The sequence below is a fragment of the Oncorhynchus masou genome, chromosome 22 (genome assembly GCF_036934945.1).
Source record: "Oncorhynchus masou masou isolate Uvic2021 chromosome 22, UVic_Omas_1.1, whole genome shotgun sequence".
NCBI classification, from domain to species: domain Eukaryota; kingdom Metazoa; phylum Chordata; class Actinopteri; order Salmoniformes; family Salmonidae; genus Oncorhynchus; species Oncorhynchus masou.
Window position 1 is genome coordinate 6,838,648 of NC_088233.1, and position 26,930 is coordinate 6,865,577.

At 42.2% G+C, this 26,930-nt stretch overlaps 1 protein-coding gene across 5 annotated transcripts; it reads left to right on the forward strand.

Moving 5' to 3' along the window:
* Positions 1 to 6,526: 6,526 nt before the first annotated feature.
* LOC135508944 (ubiquitin-conjugating enzyme E2 Q2-like) lies at positions 6,527 to 25,288 on the forward strand. 5 transcript variants are annotated; one of them, XR_010450872.1, is made up of 15 exons: positions 6,527 to 6,710; positions 7,462 to 7,566; positions 8,636 to 8,758; positions 9,131 to 9,187; positions 12,485 to 12,571; positions 14,768 to 14,839; positions 14,953 to 15,037; positions 16,614 to 16,674; positions 16,789 to 16,879; positions 16,986 to 17,044; positions 17,881 to 17,929; positions 18,130 to 18,225; positions 18,334 to 18,400; positions 18,532 to 18,869; positions 19,008 to 25,288. XR_010450872.1 is itself a non-coding variant. In XM_064929178.1 (14 exons), exons 1-14 carry the CDS (start codon positions 6,552 to 6,554, stop codon positions 18,561 to 18,563), a joined length of 1,143 nt encoding a protein of 380 aa, XP_064785250.1. In that variant the 5' UTR covers positions 6,527 to 6,551; the 3' UTR covers positions 18,564 to 25,288. The 5 variants fall into 5 exon arrangements, 4 of the variants coding, with proteins under 4 accessions (XP_064785250.1, XP_064785252.1, XP_064785251.1 ...); XM_064929178.1 differs by having other exon boundaries at positions 18,532 to 25,288; XM_064929180.1 differs by having other exon boundaries at positions 14,768 to 14,824; positions 18,532 to 25,288.
* The last annotated feature ends 1,642 nt before the right edge of the window (positions 25,289 to 26,930 follow it).

The window sequence follows — 26,930 nt, forward strand, 5'->3', positions numbered from 1 at the left end:
TCAGTGCACGATATTGGGTGCCATTTCAAATGCAGACCTGGTCTGAAGTAATGCACTATATAGACAATAGGGTTCCATTTTGGGGCCACATCCTGTGACCAGAACTGCAGTCCTTTTGACAGTCGGCTATATTCAATCTTCCATATTGTTGTTGGGTCATGTGTTGTTCCGCAGCTTCTGAAAGCCATGTCCCATGTCCCATGATCCTTTCTGTATGTGTTTTAATATGTACCCTGTACTATAAATAACATGGTAACACAATAACAGATATCAATGACTTGAAATGGAGGTAAATATGAATAACATTGCCATGGATAAATAAAACACAGGTATACAGTGCATTTGTGTGGATTACAAAAATAAAAAATCTCATATACTCACAATAGCCTGTAATGACAAAGCAAAAAAAACTATAAAAAACAGGTAATTAGGAATGTTTGCATATTTATTAAAATAAACTGAAATATCACATTTACATTAATATTCAGACCCTTTACTCTGTACTTTTGTTGAAGCACCTTTGTCAGTGATTACAGCGTCAAGTCTTCTTGGGTTTGACGCTACAAGCTTGTCACACCTGTATTTGGGGAGTTTCTCCCATTGTTCTCTGCAGATCCTCTCATGCTCTGTCAGGTTGGATGGGGAGCGTTGCTGCACAGCTACTTTCAGGTCTCTCCAGAGATGTTAGATCGGGTTCAAACCAGGGCTCTGGCTGGGCCACTCGACATTCAGAGACTTGTCCCAGAAGCCACTCTTGATTTGCCTTGTCTGTGTGCTTAGGGTCGTTGTCTCCCAGTCCCTGCTGCTGAAAAACATCCCCACAGCATGATGCTGCCACCACCATGCTTCACCGTAGGGATGGTGCCAGGTTTCCTACAGATGTGACGCTTGGCATTCAGGCCAAAGAGTTCAATCTTGGTTTCATAAGATCAGAGAATCTTGTTTCTCATGGTCTGAAGGTCCTTTTGGCAAACTCTAAGAGGGCTGGCATGTGCCTTTTACTGAGGTGTGGCTTTCGTCTGGCCACTCTACCATAAAGGCCTGATTGGTGGAGTGCTGCAGAGATGCTTGTCTTTCTGGAAGGTTCTCCTATCTCTACAGAAGAACTCTGGAGCTCTGTCAGAGTGACCATCGGGTTCTTGGTCACTTCCCTGACCAAGGCCCTTCTCCCCCGATTGCTGAGTTTGGCCAGGCGCCCAGCTCGAGCAAGAGTCTTGGTGGTTCCAAACTTCTTCCATTTATGAATGATGGAGGCCACTGTGTTCTTGGGACCTTCAATATTGCAGAAATGTTTTGGTACCCTTCCCCAGATCTGTGCCTTGACATAATTCTATCTTAGAGCTCTACGGCCAATTCCTTTCACCTCATGGTTTTTTGTTTTGCTCTGATGCACTGTCAACTGTGGGACCTTTTATATAGACAGGTGTGTGCTTTTCCAAATCATGTCCAATCAATTGAATTTACCGCAGGTGGACTCCAATCAAGTTGTAGAAACATCTCAATGATGATCAATGGAAACAGGATGCACCTGAGCTCAATTTCGAGTCTCATAGCAAAGTGTCTGAATTCTTATGTGAATGTATTTCAGCTTGCTTTTACATATACACATTTGCAAACATTTAAATAAATAAAAACTGTTTTCACTTTGTCATTATGGGAAATTGTGTGATTTGTGGATTTGTATTTATTTAATCCATTTTAGAATAAGGCTGTAACTTAACAAAATGTGAGAAAAGTCAAGGGGTCTGAATACTTTCCAGAGGCACTGTATACAGTCTATATGTACATGCTATGAGCAGATGGATAGTAATGTTATATGATCGTTCAGGAAACTGTGTCTCCGTGATAAGTAATGAGTTTTAGGGAATTTTTTTTGTGTGTTTTATATATTATTAGTTTATCTTTCACTGATGGATAAACAGTTTTTGTTGCATCTTGTGTCTGAGTCGTTTTTTTTAAATATATATATTCCCCATTTTTTTTAAATATTCCTCATGTTCTGAATATTCAGCATTTTTTTACTTTTCTGACTGGTGGATTAATATATTGAGTGTAGCGGTCATAGCTACTTTCTTGTGTGCTAACCGTATTTGCATTTCAGTCAAGACTTTATATTATACCTATTAGAGCTACCAACCGTTGATGTAGACTTCATGAGACAATTCCCGAGACGTTCCGTCACAGACGAAAATTCAGAGTATCAAGGAGCGAGTGGGAGAGTCTGGGAAAAGTTATTTAAACTACATGTGACTCTGACTCCTAGTTGGTCTCAAGGATGTCTGATAAACACAGTCCATTTTCCTTTCTCGAGTGAATGAGCTTTTGAGTTGAACCTTAAGCTCTGACAGGAATACTTGTCAAATTAAGTTAAAGGTAGTAGTGTAGCGGAGGAATCTCTTAAATTGTTCATTAGCTGTTATTTGAAGAACGTCCAACTGTTTATTACATTTGAGTCATTTAGCAAACACTGTTACCCATTGTGACTTACAGGAGCAATTAGGGTTCAGTGCCTTGCTCAAAGGCGAGAGAGAGTGAGATTGCAATCGCATTGGCTGTCCTGCCTTGAACTTCTAGAACCTTTTTCTCCTGAGGGCGTGGGCAGTTATGTCAATGATTGGATAACAGAGAGAGAGAGAGAGAGAGGCACGCAGTCTCCAATGATTACACCTTTGGCTTATTATACTGAACAGAAATATACATGCAGCATGTCAAGTGTTTCATGAGCTGAAATAAAAGATCCCAGAATTTGTCTATCAACACAAAAAGCTTATTTCTCTCAAATGTTGTGCACACATTTGTTTACATCCCTGTTAGTGAACATTTCTCCTTTGCCAAGATATGCCACACCTGTCAGGTGGATGGATTATCAAGAAGCTGATGATTAAACAGCATGATCATTACACAGGGGCACCTGATGCTGAGATAATGAAAGGACACTCTAAAATATGCAGTTTGGTCACACAACACAATATCACAGACGTCTCAAGTTTTGAGGGAACGTGCAATCTGCATGCTGAATGCAGGAGTGTCCACCAGAGCTGTTACCAGAACATTTCTTTACCATAAGCCGCCTCCAACATCAATTTAGAGAATTTGTCATTACGTCCAAACGGCCTCGCAACCGCAGACCATGTGTGACCACGCCAGCCCAGGACCTCCACATCCAGCTTCTTCACCTGTGGGATCGTCTGAGACCAGCCACCTGGACAGCTGATGAAACTGAGGAGTATTTCTGTCTGTAATAAAGCCCTTTTTGGGGAAAAACTAATTCTGATTGGCTGGACCTGGCTCATTCTGATTGGCTGGGCCTGGCTCATTCTGATTGGCTGGACCTGGCTCCCCAGTGTGTGGGTCTATGCTCTTCCAGGCCCACCCATGGCTGCTCCCCTGCCCAGTCATGTAAAATCCATATATTAGGGCCTAATTTATTTATTTCAATTGACTGATTTCCTTACATGAACTGTAAATCAGTAAAAAAAATAATGAAATTGTTGCATGTTGCGTTTATATTTTTTGTTCCATGTATAGGAAGAATAAATGGGTTTACTAACATCTCTTGACAAGACTGAACAACTGCATTGATTGACAACAGCTTTCTTTTGATATAGGACTGTTCATTATAGAGTGGAATATCAGATAAAATGACTGACACCTAATGATATTTCAGCTCTAAGGTTATTTATTATGATTTTTGTTATCCTGGTTTTCGATTTCGATAATGTTTTTTAGTCATTAAATGCACTATGCATTATGTGGGTTGAAGGCTGTAACAATACAGAATAAAACAATCAATCAAAGTCCCATGATGGTAGTGACTGACCATTCCTCCTATTCACTTAATTTTAATAAAATATTTAAGTTGTATATATTACATTTGTTTTAGGCTTATTCAATAAATATTATTTAATTCCAAGTCATCTACACATGACAAAATCTATATTTTAGTAGTTCTTCAAGGTAAATAAGGCACACTTTTATGAATGCTGAATACCACTATCTTAGGTCATGTATTTTCAGGTAGAGACCCTCTTGATTGTATGTTCTTCAGTCTCTTCTCTCCATCTCAGACTGGACAAGTAGGCACGCAATGGATTATGGTCAATGTAGTTAATTACCATGTTTTCTAATGCTGAACTTTGTCGAATATTGGCCTGTTAGAAACTACAAATCCCTACTACATCGCACAGTTTGGGCTTGATCAAACAAAATGCAATTCAAATAAATGAACGGACCTTGGTCAATTAGTTGTTTAAAAACAAAAAAATAACCGGCAAATCAGTTAATCACTCAACCCAAATTCTCACTGTAGTTGAGGGGGTGTGAAGAGACCTGACTTATACCTATTAATTTGTTCATTAAGGTCGGTTGCTATGATTGTCAAACCCACCACACTAGTGAAAGAACATGTTGAGAGACTGGTTGGAAGGAAATTGTTTAATTGAATATAAGGAGTGTGTGCCCAAATCAAATGTTATTGGTCGTATACACATGTTTAGCAGATTAGGTTATTGCAGGTGTAGCGAAATGCTTGTAAATGCTTGTGCAATTCAGAGGGTTGTTCTTAGGGGGAAGGTGTTCTTAATGTTTTGTACACTCAGTGTTCAGTAGGTCTACACTGACCCGTTTAGAATGGATGCAAAGTGTTGACTTGCATGCTTGTTCATAGCATAGAATTAATTATAATTTGTTATGTTGCTATGTTTCAGGTCTTTGGAAGACAAAGGTTAAATAAAGAGAAATATAGATTTATTTTATTTTATTGTTCATTAAAATAATGACAACAATCCTCCATCATGAGAATTACTGTAGGCCTATAATAATAATTCTACACTGAACAAAACTATAAATGCAACATGCAACAATTTCAAAGATTTTACTGAGTTACAGTTCATATAAGGAAATCATTCAATTTAAATATATAAATTAGGTCCTAATCTATTGATTTCACATGACTGGGAATACAGATACCTTATAAAAAATAGTAGGGGTGTGGATCAGAAAACCAGTCAGTGTCTGGTGTGGATCAGAAACCCAGTCAGTATCTGGTGTTGCCACCATTTGCCTCATGCAGCATGGCACATTTCCTTCACATAGAGTTGATCAGGCTGTTGATTGTGGCCTGTGTATGCAGGCCATGGAACAAGTTGGACCTTTTCAGCTTCCAGGAATTGTTTACAGATTCTTGTGATACGGGGCCGTGCATTATCATGCTGAAACATGAGGTGATGGCAGCGGATGAACGGCACAACAACGGGACTCAAGATCTCGTCACAGTATATCTGTGCATTCAAATTGCCATCAATAAAATGCAATTGTGTTCGTTGTCCGTAGATTATGCCTGCCCATACTACAACCCCACTGCCACCATGGGACACTCTGTTCACAACGTTGACATCAGCAAACTGCTCACCCACATGACTCCCTACACGCTGTCTGCCATCTGCCGGGTACAGTAGAACCCTGGATTCATCCGTGAGGAGCACACTTCTCTAGCGTGCCAGTGGCCATCAAAGGTGAGCATTTGCCCACTGAAGTCGGTTACGACTCCAAACTGCAGTCAAGTCAAGACCCTGGTGAGGACGATGAGCCCGCAGTTGAACTTCCCTGAGACAGTTTCTGAAAGGTTGTGCAAACCCAGTTTCATCCGCTGTCCGGGTGGTTGGCCTCAGACTATCCCGCCTGTTGTGGCGGTTCTGGGGTGGCGTGGTTACACGTGGTCTGTGGTTGTGAGTCCGGTTGGAGGTACTGCCAAATTCTCTAAAATAACACTGGAGGCGGCTTATGATAGAGAAATGAACATTCAATTATCTGGCAACAGGTCTGGTGGACATTCCTGCATTCAGCATGCCAATTGCACGCTCCCGCAAAACTTGAGACATCTGTGGCATAGTATTTTGTGACAAAACTGCACATTTTAAAGTGGCCTTTTATTGTCCCCAGCGCAAGGTGCATCTGTGTACATATCATGCTGTTTCATCAGCTTCTTGATATGCCACACCTGTCAGGTGATTTGATTATTTTAGCAAAGGAGAAATGCCCACTAACAGGGATGTAAAAACATTTGTGAACACATCTCTGGGATGTGAAACCAACGCATTACATGTTGAATTTATATTTTTGTTCAGTGTACATAGGTCGCCTATATTTCAGATTCCATCTAGGTTCTACCTTGCTGAATAATCACAAATAGCGGCCAGTATGATGACAATACCTAGCAGAGGAATTTGGTTTATCTGACAGGACTGTGAGCCTCATGCCCTTTCAGGATGGTGATGAGATCTCATCTCAATAAGAGTGCCCTGCACTGGCTCAGCATTGTGCAAAAAATAAATAAATACATTTTACATTAATTTTTTTTTATGTATATATTTTTGGACAGAATTTGATCTCAATCCATATTAATCATACATATATATCTAGTTCACCTGTTATGTATTCAGAAACATTGGACTATATGATATTTCTACCAAGCACCGACTACGCGGTCTCAATACACCCCAACTTCCCCTCCCCTCCCCCGCGGACTGCCTGGTTTGAGATGTGAGTGGAAGATGTCGGTTTCGGGTCTGAAGGCCGAATTGAAGTTTTTGGAGTCAATTTTTGACCCAAACCACGAACGTTTCAGAATTATCGATTGGAAGCCCGATGAGCTTAGTTGTCAGTTTAATGTAACCGGTGAAAAACTGTTGATAATACATTGCAACATCACGGTAAGAAAGAAACTAGCGTAGCTAACGTAGCTAGTACAGACAGACACACACAGGGCGATAAACATGACGAATTTGGATAGCTATGCTTTGTTTTGTTTTTTTGTTGTTGTTGGAGATCATTAGCTAACCACATAATATATAAATGTGCTAAGACTTTTCAGTTACTTTATACTCCTAATAAAAAAAATGTTTTTAAAAAAGGGGGTCATATGTCCAGGTATAGTTAGCTATGCTAGCTAACTCGTTAGAAAACAAGAAATAAGATCCTATTTGTAAACGTTACCCCTTTTTTGGGGGGTTGTTATTAAGCTAATGTTAGCTAGTAGGCTAATGCGTCTTTAAATGTTTTATTTTTTAAACTCACAATGCCTTTTTGCCACAAGGCCAATCTATAAAAATATGTCTTGATATTTGTACCTTTTTTTTAAAATTTTATTTCTACAATAACTTGTCAAAAGGTAACGTGACCTGCGAACACAATTGCTGACTAATGGAGATAATGAATAGTCCTGGGTAAAATAATGAATAAGGGTTGTTCTCATTAGCTAGCTAACTAAAAACCAGGACATAACGTTATAAGTCAGCGCTACTATAGGTAGGTAGGTTGCATATTTATCGATGCATCTTTCTATATGTAAAATGTCATTCCTTTATACTGAAGTAGCTCCACCTACTAGCTACAGTTCAATGCTGTTCCATTAGAGCTTTACCAAGTAATGATGTGATCAATTGATCATCCCTCCCCTCCCAGGAGTCATACCCCTCTACACCCCCAATCTGGTTTGTTGACTCTGATGATCCAAGTCTGACAGAGGTGTTGGAGCGCTTGGAAGATGTCAGAAAGGGCACCTCTTTGGTAAGTCTCTTACCTGTGTGTGTGTGTGTGTGTGTGTGTATAGATTGTGGAGTTTTCTTCCTTCATCTTCAACACTATGTGCTGTAGGATGTCGTTACCGGCTCTCACAGAAGGCATAGGCCCTAATATCACCTACAAAATTGTTTGATTGTAAAAATAATAATAATTTTTTTAAAGGGTCCATCACACTATATATGCCTTTTACCCGAACTGAATTAGTCAATACGTGCGTGCATTTTTACGAATGGTTGACCCCAGCGGGAATTGAACCTACTACCCTTGCAGTTGTTAGTGGCATTTAAAAAAAATAATGTTAACCTTTATTTATCTAGGCAATTCAGTTAAGAAGAAATTCTTATTTAATACCCCGGCCAAACCCGGACGACGCTGGGCCAATTGTTCGCCGCCCTATGGGGACTCCCAATCACGTTGGGGTTGTGCTACAGCCTGGAATCGAACCAGGGTCTGTAGTGACGCCGCTAGCACTGAGATGCCGTGCCTTAAATTGCTGTGCCACACAAATATCATACCATCAAGACATGCTAACCTCTGGCCATTACGATAGTATTGGAGGTTAGTGTTTTGGGCCTCTGTTAGATATTTATGCCTCTGTAACTTTCTCACTCACAATTATTCACAAGTCAATCGGGATTATCCGTAATCATTGTTGCGTCCACATTAATGTAGAAGTTTTTTTAGAAACATTATATTCTTATTTACAATAAAAGTAACTCCAAAAATTGCACAATACACAGTTCACCTGATATGGATGAAAATACCCTCAAATTAAAGCAAACAGATTGCACTTTAACCTCCATAGTCATTGTATCATGTCATATTCAAAATGCTGGAGTACAGAGCTAAAACAACAAAAACATGTACTGTCCCAATGCTTTTCTCTTTTCTTTGTTATTCCTGGGAATACTTGGTCAACAGATGTTCTACATGAAACTCATTTTTGATTGAATTCCTTGTGTTTTTAGTCGTTCGGGGTCGTCTGTAATTGACCCCGGCTCCAAAGAGATACTGTTGAATGACAGTTGACCTGTTGTGTGTTTTGTTTCCCCAGCTCCTGCAGCAGCTGAAGCGTCTCATCTGTGACCTGTGTCGACTGTACAACCTGCCCCAGCACCCAGATGTTGAGATGCTAGATCAGCCCCTCCCTGCTGGGCCCATCAACCCAGAGCGCAAGGTAGGGCTCATTCTAGGATGAAATTCTATTTATTTGGTAGGCCTGACAACCCCATATAAATAGAATCTAGAACTGGTGGACTCTGATTTGAATCATGTTTGTAGGCTGACCCCCCCCCCCACACAGTTTGAAGTCAACAAATATTCAGTTGGTTTGAATCACATTGTAAGTGGAAATAATTTTAGCCTCAAATTATGTTTCAGACTTATCTAAATATTGTGACACAAGGATGGGGACAGCCCTATCGCAAGGCAATAATCGTATTCTGGGCCTGAGTAACATTCCATACCAAAATTGATAGTCAGAGAAGGCATGCCTCGTCTTTAAACTCACAATCCATTTTTTGTCTTTCCTTTCCCGCTCTCTTTATAGCATGGACCAGCAGATGAAGTGACATCCGAGGAGGAGGAGGAGGAAGAAATGGGCGAGGTGTGTGTGTGTGTGCATGTTTACCTACCTGTGTACAACGAACATTACATATAGAGATAATATCCACATTCATCTTAAACGTATTGTGCGTGTGCTGTATATAACATATCTTGTGTGTGTACTATATAAAACCTCTCTTGTGTGCAGGCCTTGAATTTAAGGGCTTCCTGTCATCCCTGGGATAATGGGAAACATATGTCTGGAATGGTTCAATACAAACTCGGGGACAGTTCTGGGACGATAGATCCTAAATTCATACAACCACTGAACATAATTACAATGTTAACCAGTAATGAGGCGGATGCAATTGATCTGAACGTTTAGTTTAAAATGTTGATAAACAATATATTCACACGGCAGTAGGCTACGTGCAGATGGACCGTTCTAAAACCCCCACTGCACATCCAAGCGGTTTCATGTGACTGTAAATGAAAGTTTGACATTTAAAAATGTATTTATTTTATTTTACCTTTATTTAACTAGGCAAGTCAGTTTATTAAGAACAAATTCTTATTTTCAATGACGGCCTTTAGGAACAGTGGGTTAACTGCCTGTTCAGGGGCAGAACAACAGTTTTGTACCTTGTCAGCTCGGGGGTTTGAATTTGCAACCTTTCGGTTACTAGTCCAACGCTCTAACCACTTGGCTACCCTGCCGCCCCAAAAAATGAGGGGAGATCTAAAGATGTAACAACTCGCATGGATTGCTAATATAACTAGGATTATCGTCAACTAGCATGGATTGCTAAAATGACTAGGATTATCATCAACTAGCATGGATTGCTAATATAACTAGGATTATCGTCAACTAGCATGGATTGCTAATATAACTAGGATTATCGTCGACTAGCATGGATTGCTAATATAACTAGGATTATCGTCAACTAGCATGGATAGGTAAAATGACTAGGATTATCGTCAACTAGCATGGATAGGTAAAATGACTAGGATTATCGTCAACTAGCATGGGGTTGCTAAAATGACTAGGATTATCGCTAATATGAGTAAGATTGTCCAGCAGCCAAAGACACAATGAAAGAAAGTTTATTTTTGAAAACAAATAGAACACGAGAGAAAAGCTGTTTTCAATGTTTATAAAATAATTCCCTCGACGTTTCTATGGTCCGATTTTGGTTAGGCTACCTTTAAAACACGGTAAGACATGCCCCATGAAATGACATTAAAACCTCCAGGTTTTAAACAATTACGTTTATGGTTAAATAGTTACAAACTACTGACTTCCTCCGCTCAGATGGTGTGCGTTGCGTGACAGGCACTTTCCGCTCTTGTGACCATTCGATCTGAACAAACTGTGCCTTGAGTGACCTATGTCCAAAGTATCAAGGCCGTAGACGTTAATGTTAATTATCCTACTATATATTTGTCGAACATGACCGGCGTTTTATTTATGTAATTAAAAGTATCGTTACAGATTGCCTACGTTTCTGTCTCCTCATGTAAGCATCTGTCTGGACATGACAGGCTGTAGCCAATACGCATAGGCTATCACCTACACTTTGACAAAAATGCTAATTATTTATACTGAACAAAAAACATAAACACAACATGTAAAAATGTCAAATATTTTACTGAGTTACAGTTCGCTTAAGGAAATCAGGCAATTTAAATACATTTATTAGGCCCTAATCCATGGATTTCACATAATTGGGAATACAGATATGCATCTGTTGGTCACAGATACCTTTAATAAAAAGGTGGAGGTTTGGATCAGAAAACCAGTCAGTATCTGATGTGACCACCATTTGCCTCATGCAGCGCGGCACATTTCCTTCACATAGAGTTGATCAGGCTGTTGATTGTGGCCTGTGTATGCAGGCCATGGAACAAGTTGGACCTTTTCAGCTTCCAGGAATTGTTTACAGATTTTTGCGACATGGGACAGTGCATTATGATGCTGAAACAGAAACATGAGGTGATGGCTGCAGATGAAGGCACGACAATGGGCCTCAGGATCTCGTCACGGTATCTCTGTGCATTCACATTGCCATCGATAATATGCAATTGTGTTCATTGTCCGTAGCTTATGCCTGCCCAAACCATAGCCCCACCGCCACCATCTCTGTTCAAAACTTTGACATCAGCAAACCACTCGCCCACACGGCTCCATACAGTTGAAACCGGGATTCATCCGTGAAGAGCACACTTCTCCAGTGTGCCAGTGGCTATTGAAGTTGAGCATTTGCCCACTGAAGTTTCGACACCAAACTGCAGTCAGGTCAAGACCTTGGTGAGGAAGACGAGTATACAGATGAGCTTCCCTGAGACGGTTTCTGACAGTTTGTGCAGAACTTCTTTGGTTGTCTAAACCCACAGTTTCATCAGCTGCCTGGGTGGCTGGTCTCGGACGATCCTTCAGTTGAAGAAGCAGGATGTGGAGGTCCTGGGCTGTCGTGGTTGCACGTGGTCTTCCGGTTGTGAGTCCGGTTGGATGTACTGCCAAATTCTCAAACTACTTATGGTAGAGAAATTAACATTTACATTTTCTGGCAACAGCTCTGGTGGACATTGGTTCACTCAGCATGCCCATTGCACGTTCCCTCAAAACTTGAGACATCTGTGGCGTTGTGTGACAAAACGGCACATTTTAGAGTGGCTCCAGCACAAGGTGCACCTGTGTAATGATCATGCTGTTTAATCAGCTTCTTGATATGCTGAACCTGTCAGGTAAATGGATTATTTTAGCAAAGGAGAAATGTTCACTAACAGGGATGTAAAACAATTTTTTTCACAATATCTGACAGAAATATTTTTTTTTTTTTTTTTTTTGTGCGTATAGATTTTGTTGGATCTTTTATTTCAATTCATGAAAAATGGGACCAACATTTTACATGTTGAGTTTGTTTTTCGTTGCCTTTTTTCGAGGCACATGTCTATTTGAATGTTCTAGAGTAGACCCATGTTGGCAGTGTAGCCTAGTGATTAGAGCGTTGGACTAGTAACCGAAAGGTTGCAAGTTCAAATCCCCGAGCTGAAAAGGTACAAACATCTGTCGTTCTGCCCCTGAACAGGCAGTTAACCCACTGTTCCTAGGCCGTCATTGAAAATAAGAATTTGTTCTTAACTGACTTGCCTAGTAAAATAAAGGTAAAATAAAATAAATAAATAAATATCAAAACGTAAACAAATATTTTTCTTAATTTGGGACGGTATATCTTCAGGTTGGGACGGTTGAAATTGCACTAAGGTTGGATTCTTGGAGGGTGATGAGGAATGTTAGTCTGGAACCCTGCTTGTGTGTATGCATAACTCTATATGTGATAACGGTGTTTGTGTTCAGCAGGACATTGAAGACCTGGACCACTATGAGATGAAGGAGGAGGAGCCTGTACATGGGAAGAAGTCAGAGGACGACGGGATTGAGAAGGTGATTACTGCGATACACACCTCTTTCTCGCTCTGTCGGTCGGTCTCTCTCCCTCCTTTGCTCTCTGTTGGTCTCTCTCCCTCCCTCCCTCCCTCCCTCCCTCCCTCCCTCCCTCCCTCCCTCCCTCTCCCTCCCTCCCTCCCTCCCTCCCTCCCTCCCTCCCTCGCTCTCTGTTGGTCTCTCTCCTCCCTCGCTCTCTGTTGGTCTCTCTCCCTCCCTCCCTCGCTCTCTGTTGGTCTCTCTCCCTCCCTCCCTCCTTTGCTCTCTGTTGGTCTCTCTCCCTCCCTCCCTCGCTCGCTCTCTGTTGGTCTCTCTCCCTCCCTCGCTCGCTCTCTGTTGGTCTCTCTCCCTCCCTCCCTCCCTCCCTCGCTCTCTGTTGGTCTCCCTCCCTCCCTCCCTCGCTCTCTGTTGGTCTCTCTCCCTCCCTCCCTCGCCTCCTCTGTTGGTCTCTCTCCCTCCCTCCCTCCCCTCGCTCTCTGTTGGTCTCTCTCCCTCCCCCTCCCTCCCACCCTCGCTCTCTGTTGGTCTCTCTCCCTCCCTCCCTCCCTTGCTCTCTGTTGGTCTCTCTCCCTCCCTCCCTCCCTCGCTCTCTGTTGGTCCCTCCCTCCCTCCCACCCTCGCTCTCTGTTGGTCCCCTCCCCTCCCTCCCTCCCTCCCTCCCTCCCTCCCTCCCTCCCTCCCTCCCTCCCTCCCTCCCTCCCTCCCTCCCTCCCTCCCTCCCTCCCTCCCCCTCCCTCGCTCTCTGTTGGTCTCCTCCCTCCCTCGCTCGCTCTCTGTGGTCTCTCTCCCTCCCTCCCTCGCTCGCTCTCTGTTGGTCTCTCTCCCTCCCTCCTCTCTGTTGGTCTCCCCCTCCCTCCCTCCCTCCTTCCCTCCCTCCCTCCTTCCCTCCCTCGCTCTCTGTTGGTCTCCCTCCCCCTCCCTCCCTCCCTCCCTCCCTCCCTCCCTCCCTCCCTCCCTCCTCCCTCCCTCCCTCGCTCTCTGTTGGTCTCCCTCCCTCCCTCCCTCCCTCGCTCTCCATCGGTCTCTCTCTCTATGTCTATCTACACTGAGAGAAAATATAAATGCAACATGCAACAATTTCAAAGATTTTACTGTTACAGTTCATATAAGGAAATCAGTCAATTGAAATAAATTAATTAGGCCCTCATCTATGGATTTTACATGACTGGTAATACAGATATGCATCTTGTTGGTCACAGATACCTTTAAAAAAAAAAACAGGGACATGGATCAGAAAACCAGTCAGTATCTGACAGTTTGTGACAGTTACCACAGTCAAAATTGGCTATATAGTAAAGAATAAATGAAAATAAGGTTAGGTTTAGGATGTAACCCTGAGACGCTTTACCACAGATATATCCTCCAATCACAAAGGTAAATATTGGAACTTTTCTTTCTCCACAGATCGTGTTGGTGTCTGGTTACTAAGCAACCATTTTTTGTTGTTTTTCCAGACAAAACCATTCTGTCAAACTACATTTTCACCTCTAAAATATGGCAATTCCAACCACAAAACATGTTAATGCTCAAAATACAACAACTTTCCTACCTAACAGCTAAATGTTTTTTTTGTTTTTTTACTTTGTTATAAATCGTATTCTACTTTCAAGGCTCCTCCGCATGTTGTCATGGAAAAATATAAATATTATTTCCAGGGTAGCCTAGTGGTTAGAGCGTTGGACTAGCAACCGAAAGTGATGCAAGTTCAAATCCCCGAGGCTGACAATGTACAAATCTGACGCTCTGCCCCTGAACAGGCAGTTAACCCACTGTTCCCAGGCAGTCATTGAAAATTAGAATTTGTTCTTAACTGACTTGCCTAGTTAAATAAAGGTAAAATATTAAAACAATATATAAATAAAATAAAAAACCAATGAGCAACTCCTCCTGGAAATCATATTGAATGCTGAGATTTCTGAAACACAAGAAATTTTCTATGGCAATATGACCCAAGAAGACTGGTTTCCCAGACTGTCTTTTCCTTGCATGTGTTTTGAAAATAGCTTCTTGTAATTGTGAAAGTCAGCGTAACATTGTACTGTGTACACGTTGCTGTTATATTATTACTTTTTGCTATCTTTAATTGAGCTATTTGTCAACATTTAGTTTCTATCTTCTCTAACTTTTTTAAAATTATTTTAATGAAGCACTTCCTACTGCATTAATAAAGTTGATTGAATGTGATTTGATTTGAAGGAGAACCTGGCCATCCTTGAGAAGGTCCGTAAGAACCAGAGGCAGGACCACTTGAACGTAAGTGCTCATTCGGTAAGGCGTCTTTTTCTTTTTTTCAGGGGGGGGGGCATTTCCACTGTTTTTATAGTCTCTTGTCTTGCTCTAAGGCACCCTGGTTCTGATCCGTGTTGTGGTGCCTGTTTCAGGGGGCCGTTTCTGGTTCGGTTCAGGCGTCTGATCGTCTCATGAAGGAACTCAGGGAGATCTACAGATCACAGAGTTACAAGACAGGTGAGAGATGGACAGATCGGAGTTACAAGACAGGTGAGAGATCGACAGGTCGGGGTTACAAGACAGGTGAGAGATCGACAGGTGAGAGATCGACAGGTCAGGGTTACAAGACAGGTGAGAGATGGACAGGTCGGGGTTACAAGACAGGTGAGAGATCGACGGGTCAGGGTTACAAGACAGGTGAGAGATCGACAGGTGAGAGATCGACAGGTCAGGGTTACAAGATAGGTGAGAGATCGACAGGTGAGAGATCGACAAGTGAGAGATCGACAGGTGAGAGATCGACAGGTGAGAGATCGACAGGTGAGAGATCGACAGGTCAGGGTTACAAGACAGGTGAGAGATCGACAGGTGAGAGATCGACAGGTCAGGGTTACAAGACAGGTGAGAGATGGACAGGTCGGGGTTACAAGACAGGTGAGAGATCGACAGGTGAGAGATCGACAGGTCAGGGTTACAAGATAGGTGAGAGATCGACAGGTCAGGGTTACAAGACAGGTGAGAGATCGACAGGTCAGGGTTACAAGACAGGTGAGAGATCGACAGGTGAGAGATCGACAGGTCAGGGTTACAAGATAGGTGAGAGATCGACAGGTGAGAGATCGACAGGTGAGAGATCGACAGGTGAGAGATCGACAGGTCGGGGTTACAAGACAGGTGAGAGATCGACAGGTGAGAGATCGACAGGTCAGGGTTACAAGACAGGTGAGAGATGGACAGGTCGGGGTTACAAGACAGGTGAGAGATCGACAGGTGAGAGATCGACAGGTCAGGGTTACAAGACAGGTGAGAGATCGACAGGTCAGGGTTACAAGACAGGTGAGAGATCGACGGGTCAGGGTTACAAGACAGGTGAGAGATCGACGGGTCAGGGTTACAAGACAGGTGAGAGATCGACAGGTCAGGGTTACAAGACCGGTGAGAGATCGACAGGTGAGAGATCGACAGGTCAGGGTTACAAGATAGGTGAGAGATCGACAGGTGAGAGATCGACAGGTGAGAGATCGACAGGTGAGAGATCGACAGGTGAGAGATCGACAGGTGAGAGATCGACAGGTGAGAGATCGACAGGTGAGAGTTACAAGACAGGTGAGAGATCGACAGGTCGGGGTTACAAGACAGGTGAGAGATCGACAGGTCGGGGTTACAAGACAGGTGAGAGATCGACAGGTCGGGGTTACAAGACAGGTGAGAGATCGACAGGTCGGGGTTACAAGACAGGTGAGAGATCGACAGGTCGGGGTTACAAGACAGGTGAGAGATCGACAGGTCGGGGTTACAAGACAGGTGAGAGATCGACAGGTCGGGGTTACAAGACAGGTGAGAGATCGACAGGTCGGGGTTACAAGACAGGTGAGAGATCGACAGGTCGGGGTTACAAGACAGGTGAGAGATCGACAGGTCGGGGTTACAAGACAGGTGAGAGATCGACAGGTCGGGGTTACAAGACAGCTGAGTTCTGGCCTGACTCAGCACCCCATTGGTCCTAACCCTCCAGTGATTGTAGGTCTGATGATGACAGCACGTTGATTTAACAGTGATGTTCACCTGTATATATCTTGTTATTCATTTCCAGGTATTTATTCGGTGGAGCTCGTCAATGACAGCCTTTATGAATGGCACGTTAAAATAAGAACGTAAGTTTTCAGAGCCGGGTGTAATTTCATAGAGCTGTGGTAGGTTCCCCTGTTCCCGAGCTGTGTCTTAAGTCTGGATAATATAGTGTAATCATTGTGTCGTTATTTTAACAGGGTAGACCCAGATAGTCCATTGCATAGTGACTTGCAGGTTCTGAAGGAAAAGGAAGGGGTAGACTACATTCTGCTCAGTTTCTCATATAAAGTGAGTTTTATTCATTTGATTTTTTTTATTCATTTAAAAAAAAAAATTATGAGGCGGGATAGAGGTTTTGCGATGATAAATGTGTTTTCTTGTTTGACTCTTTCAGGATAACTTTCCTTTTGATCCACCGTTCGTACGGGTCGTCTCTCCTGTGCTGTCCGGAGGGTGAGTGCTGCTCAGTGACGTCTGGATGGTCTTATTGTCCTACGCTTCTGTTTTACCCTAGAGTAGTCTCTGTCCTTTTCATCATGTCCCTGAACGTGATCTAGAGTATTCCGTCTGTCCTTTTCATCATGTCCCTGAACGTGATCTAGAGTAGTCTCTGTCCTTGTCCTCATGTCCCTGAACGTGATCTAGAGTAGTCAGTCTGTCCTTTTCATCATGTCCCTGAACGTGATCTAGAGTAGTCTCTGTCTTTTTCCTCATGTCCCTGAACGTGATCTAGAGTAGTCAGTCTGTCCTTTTCATCATGTCCCTGAACGTGATCTAGAGTGGTCTCTGTCTTTTTCCTCATGTCCCTGAACGTGATCTAGAGTATTCATTCTGTCCTTTTCATCATGTCCCTGAACGTGATCTAGAGTAGTCTCTGTCTTTTTCCTCATGTCCCTGAACGTGATCTAGAGTAGTCCGTCTGTCCTTTTCATCATGTCCCTGAACGTGATCTAGAGTAGTCCGTCTGTCCTTGTTCTCATGTCCCTGAACGTGATCTAGAGTATTCCGTCTGTCCTTTTCATCATGTCCCTGAACGTGATCTAGAGTAGTCCGTCTGTCCTTGTCCTCATGTCCCTGAACGTGATCTAGAGTAGTCCGTCTGTCCTTGTTCTCATGTCCCTGAACGTGATCTAGAGTATTCCGTCTGTCCTTTTCATCATGTCCCTGAATGTGATCTAGAGTGGTCTTTTCATAATACTTTAGCTTCTGCTAAATGACTAAAATTAGATGGGCCAAATTATTTTCTGGTTCGTGAACCAGCCTTGGTACTTCTCTGTCCTCTATTTCAGGTACGTTCTTGGCGGAGGGGCCTTATGTATGGAGCTTCTCACAAAACAGGTCTGGATTTTAATATGACTCATACCTTGTTTATCCCTCAAGATGTTCCTGAAGATGCTGTCTTTTTCTCTTTGCTCAATTGTCTTTAAAACAAAACAAAGAACTGTTTTTTTTTAATCTGTTCTCCTCCTCTCCTTCATTGCCACTGATCCGATGAGGTTTTCAGACCGACCAATTAGTATTTCTTTGTGTTGTTCCAGGGTTGGAGCAGTGCCTATTCCATTGAGTCTGTCATCATGCAGATCAACGCCACCCTTGTCAAAGGAAAAGCCAGGGTTCAGTTCGGAGCCAATAAGGTAAACAACTGTAACTTTTGGTAAACATTTAGATTTTTTTTTTTTTTTGTCACAACGTGAGGTTGTTGAAGATGAATCTAATCCGTATTTTCACTAATTTACTTCTAGAATCAGTACAGTCTGGCCAGGGCACAACAGTCATACAAATCCCTGGTGCAGATTCACGAAAAGAATGGTAAATGATCCTTATTGAACTATCGATCCATATAAACACGAATGAAAAAATAGACGATGATGATACAAATCTGTGGTTGTTATGGCAACCTTGTGTGTTTTTATTTTTTCTATTTTTTTTTTTTTTTTCAGGCTGGTACACACCTCCTAAAGAAGATGGGTAAAGAGTCCACTCCTCATTCTCCCTGGGAACATAATGTCTTTTGGGTAAAAAAACAAACAAAAAAACAACAACAATATATTTTCTTTTCTTTTGGAGCTATTTTCTCCCTTCTGACTTATTTGGGAGTTATATCATCTTTCTTGTGGAAACCAACTGGCAAATTCTTCCGTCTGGCCTGTCGTCAGCTCAGTAGACCAGTATCTCTTCTCTGCCTGGCCCAATAACGGGCTAGACTGTCTACTCCCTGCTGCATCACTCCACAGCCCCCTTCACCTGAGAATGTGTGTTATAACTGAGGGGCTCGGAGGTCCTGTTGCATCACTCCACAGCCCCCTTCACCTGAGGAGAATGTGTGTTATAACTGAGGGGCTCGGAGGTCCTGTTGCATCACTCCACAGTCCCCTTCACCTGAGGAGAATGTGTGTTATAACTGAGGGGCTCGGAGGTCCTGTTGCATCTTTTCACATTTTGTTTTCCCTTATCTCTCTCTCGATGTGGAGAACAGCCTTTTCTCCTTCCATACATGCGCTGGTTTTGACGACGTGGGCTCAACTAACGGATCATCGTGATTAGTTCCTCCTCGGTGAGAGAACCTACCTACTGTACAGCAGACAGGTCTGACTAGAGCTGGTTTGTTCGTATCCACCACCACCTGTTTTTAGTGTGAAGCTGTACGCTCTTACAGCCAGCCACAGCATTGGCAGTGGGATTTGAACTGAAACCTCTCTGTGGTGACAGTTGGATTTGAACTGAAACCTCTCTTTGGTGACAGTTGGATTTGAACTGACACCTCTCTGTGTTCACAGTTGGATTTAAACTGAAACCTCTCTGTGGTGACAGTTGGATTTAAACTGAAACCTCTCTGTGGTGACAGTTGGATTTGAACTGAAACCTCTCTATGGTGACAGTTGGATTTGAACTGACACCTCTCTATGGTGACAGTTGGATTTGAACTGAAACCTCTCTGTGCTGACAGTTGGATTTTAAAGCGAATATGAAGGAAGATGGAGGATCACTTAAGATGTTTCAGTGATGTCATCTTTAGTGACGCTGCTCCTTTTTCTCCCCTGACTTTGTGTAATATTTACTGGTACCAAATTACAGACGTTGTTTAAAAGAAATAGTATATGCTTAAATGTATTGTTATTCTGCTTGCTGGCTTTTTTTTGTTGCTTTTTTAAATTTTATTTTTTATGTCCCAGCAGTAACATCATGTGCCAGATTGGTGACAAAATGGTGTGTGACTAGGATGCAGGAAGTGGTCTCCCAAAGGACACCCTAGTATCTCGATAGTGCACTTATTTTGACCTTTGACCTATGGGAATGAAAAAGCAGGATATGGAAAACATTCTTAGGAAAGCAAAGTAACTCTGGATCATTTTTTTTTCTTCTGATAAATGTGTCGGTCAAAAAAAATACTGCACGATGTCGTAAACGAGTTGCCATTTTGGGATGAAATCTATCACTGCGTACCATCTCCCTGCTGTCCTGTAGGATGCGGTTGTTGATCCTCAGTGACAACATCACACCAGAACATATATTTTTTTTTAGAATGGTTAAGTGAGCTCGCTCCACTAAGCCGTCTGTCATGTTTTCTATTTAAGGGGATCGCGTAGGGGATGGCCTGGTTCCAGATCTCATGGGGTTTGGTCTGTACCCAGAAGTTCATACCGTTCCTCTCCCATACCGGGGTATGCGGTATTACCGAATGTGCACAGAAGTTGTTGGCTCTATTTTTTTTTTATGCACAAAACAATTTAGGTAACGGGGGCTCTTGATCCAGGAAGGGATTGAACGTCTCTGCTGTAACCAAGCAGCTTGATCTTGACGTCTAAACACTGTGCTAGCAAGTCAACAAGCATAGCTGGAGCCCTGAGCCGGATATCATTTATTCAACACATCTTAGATTTCTTATAGCTATACTCAATTTAAAAGTTTATAGGCAGTGGCGTAGCACTCACTCCCATAACAACCCCCCCCCCCCCCCCCCAAAAAAAAACTAAATTCTAAATCCCACCATTCATATTACCCCGGTATAGCCTCTTGTCCTCAAATGACCATAGGACAAGACGGCACAAGTGGACCTGGGACCAACCAGGCTGGAGCATAGCATGCAAGGCTACCACGGCACAACACAGTTATCATAGCTACATTACCAGCTAGTTACCATAGTCGGTTACATCACCTGTTAGTTACCATAGTTGCATTACCTGTTAGTTACCATAGGCAGCTTCATCTCCAGTTAGTTACCATAGTTGCATTACCATCTAGTTATCATAACTAAATCACCAGTTAGTTAACTTAGTCGGCTTTAACTGGAGACTGGTGCATTGTGAGTCTTGCATAAGTTGTATGTTTTCAATAGATCATATTTTGTGTTATTGAAGGACAGAGTTTTCATTGAGCAATTATACTAGTATACCAGTAGTGAGTTTTATTGGGTGATATATTCTATAGCTACCTAAATTGAAACACTGTTAGCTATACTGAACAAAAATATAAATGCAACACTTTAAATGATTTTATTATATAAGGATATATGGAAATCAGTCGATTGAAATACATTAATTAGTCCCTAATCTATGGATTTCAATTGACTTGGCAGGGGCACAGCCATAGAAAGGGCCTGGGAGGGCATAGGCCCACCCACTTGGGAACCAGGCCCACCCCCAGCCAATCAGAATGAGTTTTTCCCCCAGGGAGTGTTTTATTACAGACAGAAATACTCCTCAGTTCCATCAGCTGTCTGGTGGCTGGTCTCAGACGATCCCGCAGGTGAAGAAGTCAGATGCAGAGGGGGGCTAGCGTGGTCACACATGGTCTGCGGTTGTGAGGCCGGTTGGACGTACTGCCAAATTCTCTAAAACGAAGTTGGAGGCGGCTTGCCAAAAGCTCAGGTGGACAATCCTTGCTGTCGCCATGCCAATTGCACACTCCCTCTACTTGAGATATCTGTGGCATAGTGTTGTGAAAAAACTGCACATTTTAGTGGCCTTTTATTGTCCCTCGTACAAGGTGCACCTGTGTAACGATCATGCCATGTAATTAACTTCTTGATATGCCACACCTGTCAGGTGGATGAATTATTTTGTCAAAGGAGAAATGCTCACTAAGAGAGATGTAATCAAATCTGTGAACAAAATATGAGAGAAATAAGCTTTTTGCGCATATGGAAAATTCCGTGGATCTTTAATTTCAGCTCATGAAACATGGGACCAACACTTTACAAGTTGCGTTTTATGTTTTTGTTCAGCGTATTTGGAGGGGAGCTCTCCTGACCTGGTAAAATAATAACATCTTAAGATGCGTCCTAAATTGGACCCTAACGCTCCTCATATGGCTCCGGTCTAAAGTAGTGCACTATATAGGGAATAGGGTTCTATAGGGCCCTGGTCTAAAGTAGTGCACTATATAGGGAATAGGGTTCTATAGGGCTCTGGTCTAAAGTAGTGCACTATATAGGGAATAGGGTTCTATAGGGCTCTGGTCTAAAGTAGTGTACTATATAGGGAATAGGGTTCTATAGGGCTCTGGTCTAAAGTAGTGTACTATATAGGTAATAGGGTTCTATAGGGCTCTGGTCTAAAGTAGTGCACTATATAGGTAATAGGGTTCTATAGGGCTCTGGTCTAAAGTAGTGCACTATATAGGGAATAGGGTTCTATAGGGCTCCGGTCTAAATTAGTGCACTATATAGGGAATAGGGTTCTATAGGGCTCTGGTCTAATGTAGTGCACTATATAGGTAATAGGGTTCTATAGGGCTCTGGTCTAATGTAGTGCACTATATAGGGAATAGGGTTCTGTAGGGCTCTGGTCTAAAGTAGTACACTATATAGGGAATAGGGTTCTATAGGGCTCTGGTCTAAAGTAGTGCACTATATAGGGTTCTATAGGGCCCTGGTCTAATGTAGTGCACTATATAGGGAATAGGGCTCTGGTCTAAAGCAGTGCACTATATAGGGAATAGGGTTCTATAGGGCTCCGGTCTAAATTAGTGCACTATATAGGGAATAGGGTTCTATAGGGCTCTGGTCTAATGTAGTGCACTATATAGGTAATAGGGTTCTATAGGGCTCTGGTCTAATGTAGTGCACTATATAGGGAATAGGGTTCTGTAGGGCTCTGGTCTAAAGTAGTACACTATATAGGGAATAGGGTTCTATAGGGCTCTGGTCTAAAGTAGTGCACTATATAGGGAATAGGGTTCTATAGGGCCCTGGTCTAATGTAGTGCACTATATAGGGAATAGGGCTCTGGTCTAAAGCAGTGCACTATATAGGGAATAGGGTTCTATAGGGCTCTGGTCTAATGTAGTGCACTATATAGGGAATAGGGTTCTATAGGGCCCTGGTCTAATGTAGTGCACTATATAGGTAATAGGGTTCTATAGGGCCCTGGTCTAAAGTAGTGCACTATATAGGGAATAGGTTTCTATAGAGCTCTGGTCTAATGTAGTGCACTATATAGGGAATAGGGTTCTGTAGGGCCCTGGTCTAATGTAGTGCACTATATAGGGAATAGGGCTCTGGTCTAAAGCAGTTCACTATATAGGGAATAGGGTTCTATAGGGCTCTGGTCTAAAGTAGTGCACTATATAGGGAATAGGGTTCTATAGGGCCCTGGTCTAATGTAGTGCACTATATAGGGAATAGGGCTCTGGTCTAAAGCAGTTCACTATATAGGGAATAGGGTTCTATAGGGCTCTGGTCTAAAGTAGTGCACTATATAGGGAATAGGGTTCTATAGGGCTCTGGTCTAATGTAGTGCACTATATAGGTAATAGGGTTCTATAGGGCCCTGGTCTAATGTAGTGCACTATATAGGGAATAGGGTTCTATAGGGCTCTGGTCTAAAGTAGTGCACTATATAGGGAATAGGGTTCCATAGGGTTCTGGTCTAAAGTAGTGCACTATATAAGGAATAGGGTTCTATTTGGGATGCTACCCTAGAATACCAGACCTGGTTGACCGTTTGTCTATACATACTGAATAGTGTTTCTGCGTTTTTCCACCTTGTTAAACCAAGAATATGTTTTGGCTAAAGATCTATTTTTGAGGTGTACTAATAAGGATTACGGCATTATGAAAGTATAAATTGCTCTCATGAACTGAAATGTGGAAGTTTTGTAACGATGATATTTACCCTGTTTTGTTTAGTGTTTTCAACATGCAATGTGATACAACTTCAGTGCTACTATAATATGTCTCTCCCAATTGGCACCCTAGTCCCTATATAGTTCACTACTTTTGTCCAAGGCTCCATAGTCCACTATATAGGGAATAGGGTGCCATCTAAAACACTGCTCGGGTCTTATCTGCATGTCTACCTCCATGCTTTTGGCTTGTATCAGAAACGTGGGTATCTGCTGGTCTGTGTTGTCTTTAGTCCCTAATACATATATCTAGGCTACTATGGGTTTTTATTTCTGAGTGTGAGAGGAGGTCTTTAAATATATCTCGTCTGTAATGGGTAAGTATATTTGTTGCACAAAATGGCAAGGATGTGCTTCAGAAGTCAATACACCTGAACTAACAAATCAAGTTTTTCGGATCTCACCTTTTTCTGAATCGGAGGAAAATCTGTCTTTCGAGAGGTAACTATTATGTCCCTTTTTTTTCAATCGTTCAATTCATACCAGTCTGAATCATACAGGCTCCCACTTATGGAGAAAGGTGGAGAATGGCGACGGGCTGTTTGAATTTCTAGGGGTCGAGAGGGAAGAAAGTGGATGGTCGTTTAGTAGTACATCTACTTGGCTCCGTATGACCCAAGATTTATGTCCCAAATGGTACCCTTTTTTCATTCCCTAAATAGTGCTTTACTTTTGACCAGGACCCATAGGGCTGTGTGCTAAAGTAGTGCCACTACATAGGGAATCCGGTAGCCAAAGCATTGGTCCGTTACTTCTGCACAGAATTTATGTCTTGTGATTCCCTTTTTTTTTTTTTTTTGAGTAACTTAGTTCAGCTCAGTAGAACTTTTCTTCTCTCACGTTTAGGTAGCTGCTTCCCACTTGATACCCAGGCTCTGTCTAGAAAACAAGCCCCCCCCCTCACCTACCCCCAGACGCCGGTGGGATCTGAGGCTGTATGTATCAAGTGTCTCAGAGTGGGAGTCTTGATCTAGGAGGATTTCTCTTCACAGATAATTATGAAAATGACGACACGGACAAGGAGGATCCTAGATCAGATCCCCATACTCTTGAGACGCTTGATACTGACGGACTTAAGCCATATGGTTTAAGCCATAAGCCATAGGTTTAAGCCATATGCTCTGATAGGGGCTAGGTGAATATATTGCCACATTTATTACACGTGTCCAACCTTCTCAGATCTCCACAAGTGTCTGTGGGAGGGGGTCGGTAGAGTGGCTAGGGGTTGATTCTGGACAGGACCCAAAATCTCTGGACGGAGGCGGAGGGCGGGGTATAGGTGCTCATTCACTTTGGGCAGAGTCAGTTCAGTCATTCATTCTGTAATTTTAAATAGGTTTGCACGTTCCTCTGTACTTGGACAGTGTTTTTGATAAAATGTTAATCTGTCTTCTCTATCTAGACTAATTTGTAAAATCATTTTCTGGACGTCAACAAATGGTTGGGACAGATTGTCAAGTTTTGCACCTGTTGGTTGGCATGCTTTGTTTTGTTGTTTTCAAGGGACATTTTGACCATGTACAGTAATTTGTAAACTTGCATCAAGTTTATGAATAAAGAATTTTAAGATTATTTGTCGGTGATTTATTACTTGATTTGTTACTTGGCAACCGAAAAGCTTCAGTCAGGGTTGGAGATTGGGGCTTGATGTCATCATGACCAAAAATAATTTTGGGGTTGATTATAGTATTCCTTCCCAGCCACCAGGGGGCACTGTAACGTTTTACAGCTTGTGCTCGAGCAGCTGCTCACAATAATACAGTTTTGTACTTTGTAAATGAGGGCTATAGATTAACACACAAATGCCATTTGGGATAGATGCAAATGTTTCCCAATCTTCTCTGATAGGGTGAAAACTAAATTGTTCACCCGCTTTGGTCCCCAGGACCCAGAAACACAGAGATGGATTTAACATCCCAACACAACAATGAGTGCTGGGCAAAAGCAACGACAATGAGTACATCTATTGAAAGTAAATGGTTAAAAACTAAAAGGAACAAGGGATAGCTTGCTAGTTGTCAATTCATTGGCTCTGAGTGGCTGTAGCACTCAGACCTCTGGGACTGCCAGTCTTCTATCATACCAGCTCATTGTCGTGCCAAACTGATCTTAGAATATGCAAGAGCACAAATTGATCTGCGACCAGGCCAATTGTGGGAGAATCTCGCTGGAGTAAAGGCTATTTTTCTTTACTAGGCAGTATACTACTGTGTATGTGTGTGTGTATGTATGTATGTATGTATGTATGTATGTATGTATGTGTGTATGTGTGTATGTGTGTGTGTGTAGTACTAGCAAGTATAATCCAAATATGACCCTAAAAGGGACTTCCTGTATGATGCATACTAACTCTGTACGAAAGTAGGAGCAGATCATTTGCTTTGGTTGCAAAAGTAAAAAAAAAAATAATAATAAATTGTATCGTAATAAATGCTGTGTTTTGTCATTTATGCTACTAGATTGAACACCATATGATCCATTGGTCGGTTGTGTGACGCCTCATTGTTAGGTTTCTGCCATGTTCCTTCTCATTCTAGCCTCATTATCAATGGCCAAGTAATGACAATGTCTATTTTATTTAGTATGTAGCTAGTATAATTTGAGGTTTGCATTTAAAAAAAAAAAAAAAAAAATGTTTTGTTTAATTTGTAAGTGATAATGTCAACCAAAACCTATTACTCTGCAGGGTTAAGAATGCCCGATTTCTCACATTCCGAAGTGACCCAGAACTGTCAGGTTAGTGAATATTTAAACCACCCATCTATATAACCCATCTATAAGTGTCTCTGAACACATCAGGTTAGTGAATATTTAAACCACCCATCTATAAGTGTCTCTGAACACATCAGGTTAGTGAATATTTAAACCACCCATATATATAACCCATCTATAAGTGTCTCTGAACACATCAGGTTAGTGAATATGAACCACCCATCTATATAACCCATCTATAAGTGTCTCTGAACACATCAGGTTAGTGAATATAAACCACCCATCTATATAACCCATCTATAAGTGTCTCTGAACGCATCAGGTTAGTGACTATAAACCACCCATCTATATAACCCATCTATAAGTGTCTCTGAACACATCAGGTTAGTGACTATAAACCACCCATCTATATAACCCATCTATAAGTGTCTCTGAACACATCAGGTTCCTGGGGCCTGTGATTCAGAATCCGTTACCTTTTTATTGTTGGTACTTAACTTTT

Bases quoted from the DNA above. Each gene is read 5' to 3' on its own strand.
- LOC135508944 (XM_064929178.1), top strand. From the start codon at position 6,552: ATGTCGGTTTCGGGTCTGAAGGCCGAATTGAAGTTTTTGGAGTCAATT. The intron at 7,567-8,635 runs GTAAGTCTCTTA...TTGTTTCCCCAG, and splicing joins TCAGAAAGGGCACCTCTTTG to CTCCTGCAGCAGCTGAAGCG. The intron at 16,675-16,788 runs GTAAGTTTTCAG...TTATTTTAACAG, and splicing joins TGGCACGTTAAAATAAGAAC to GGTAGACCCAGATAGTCCAT.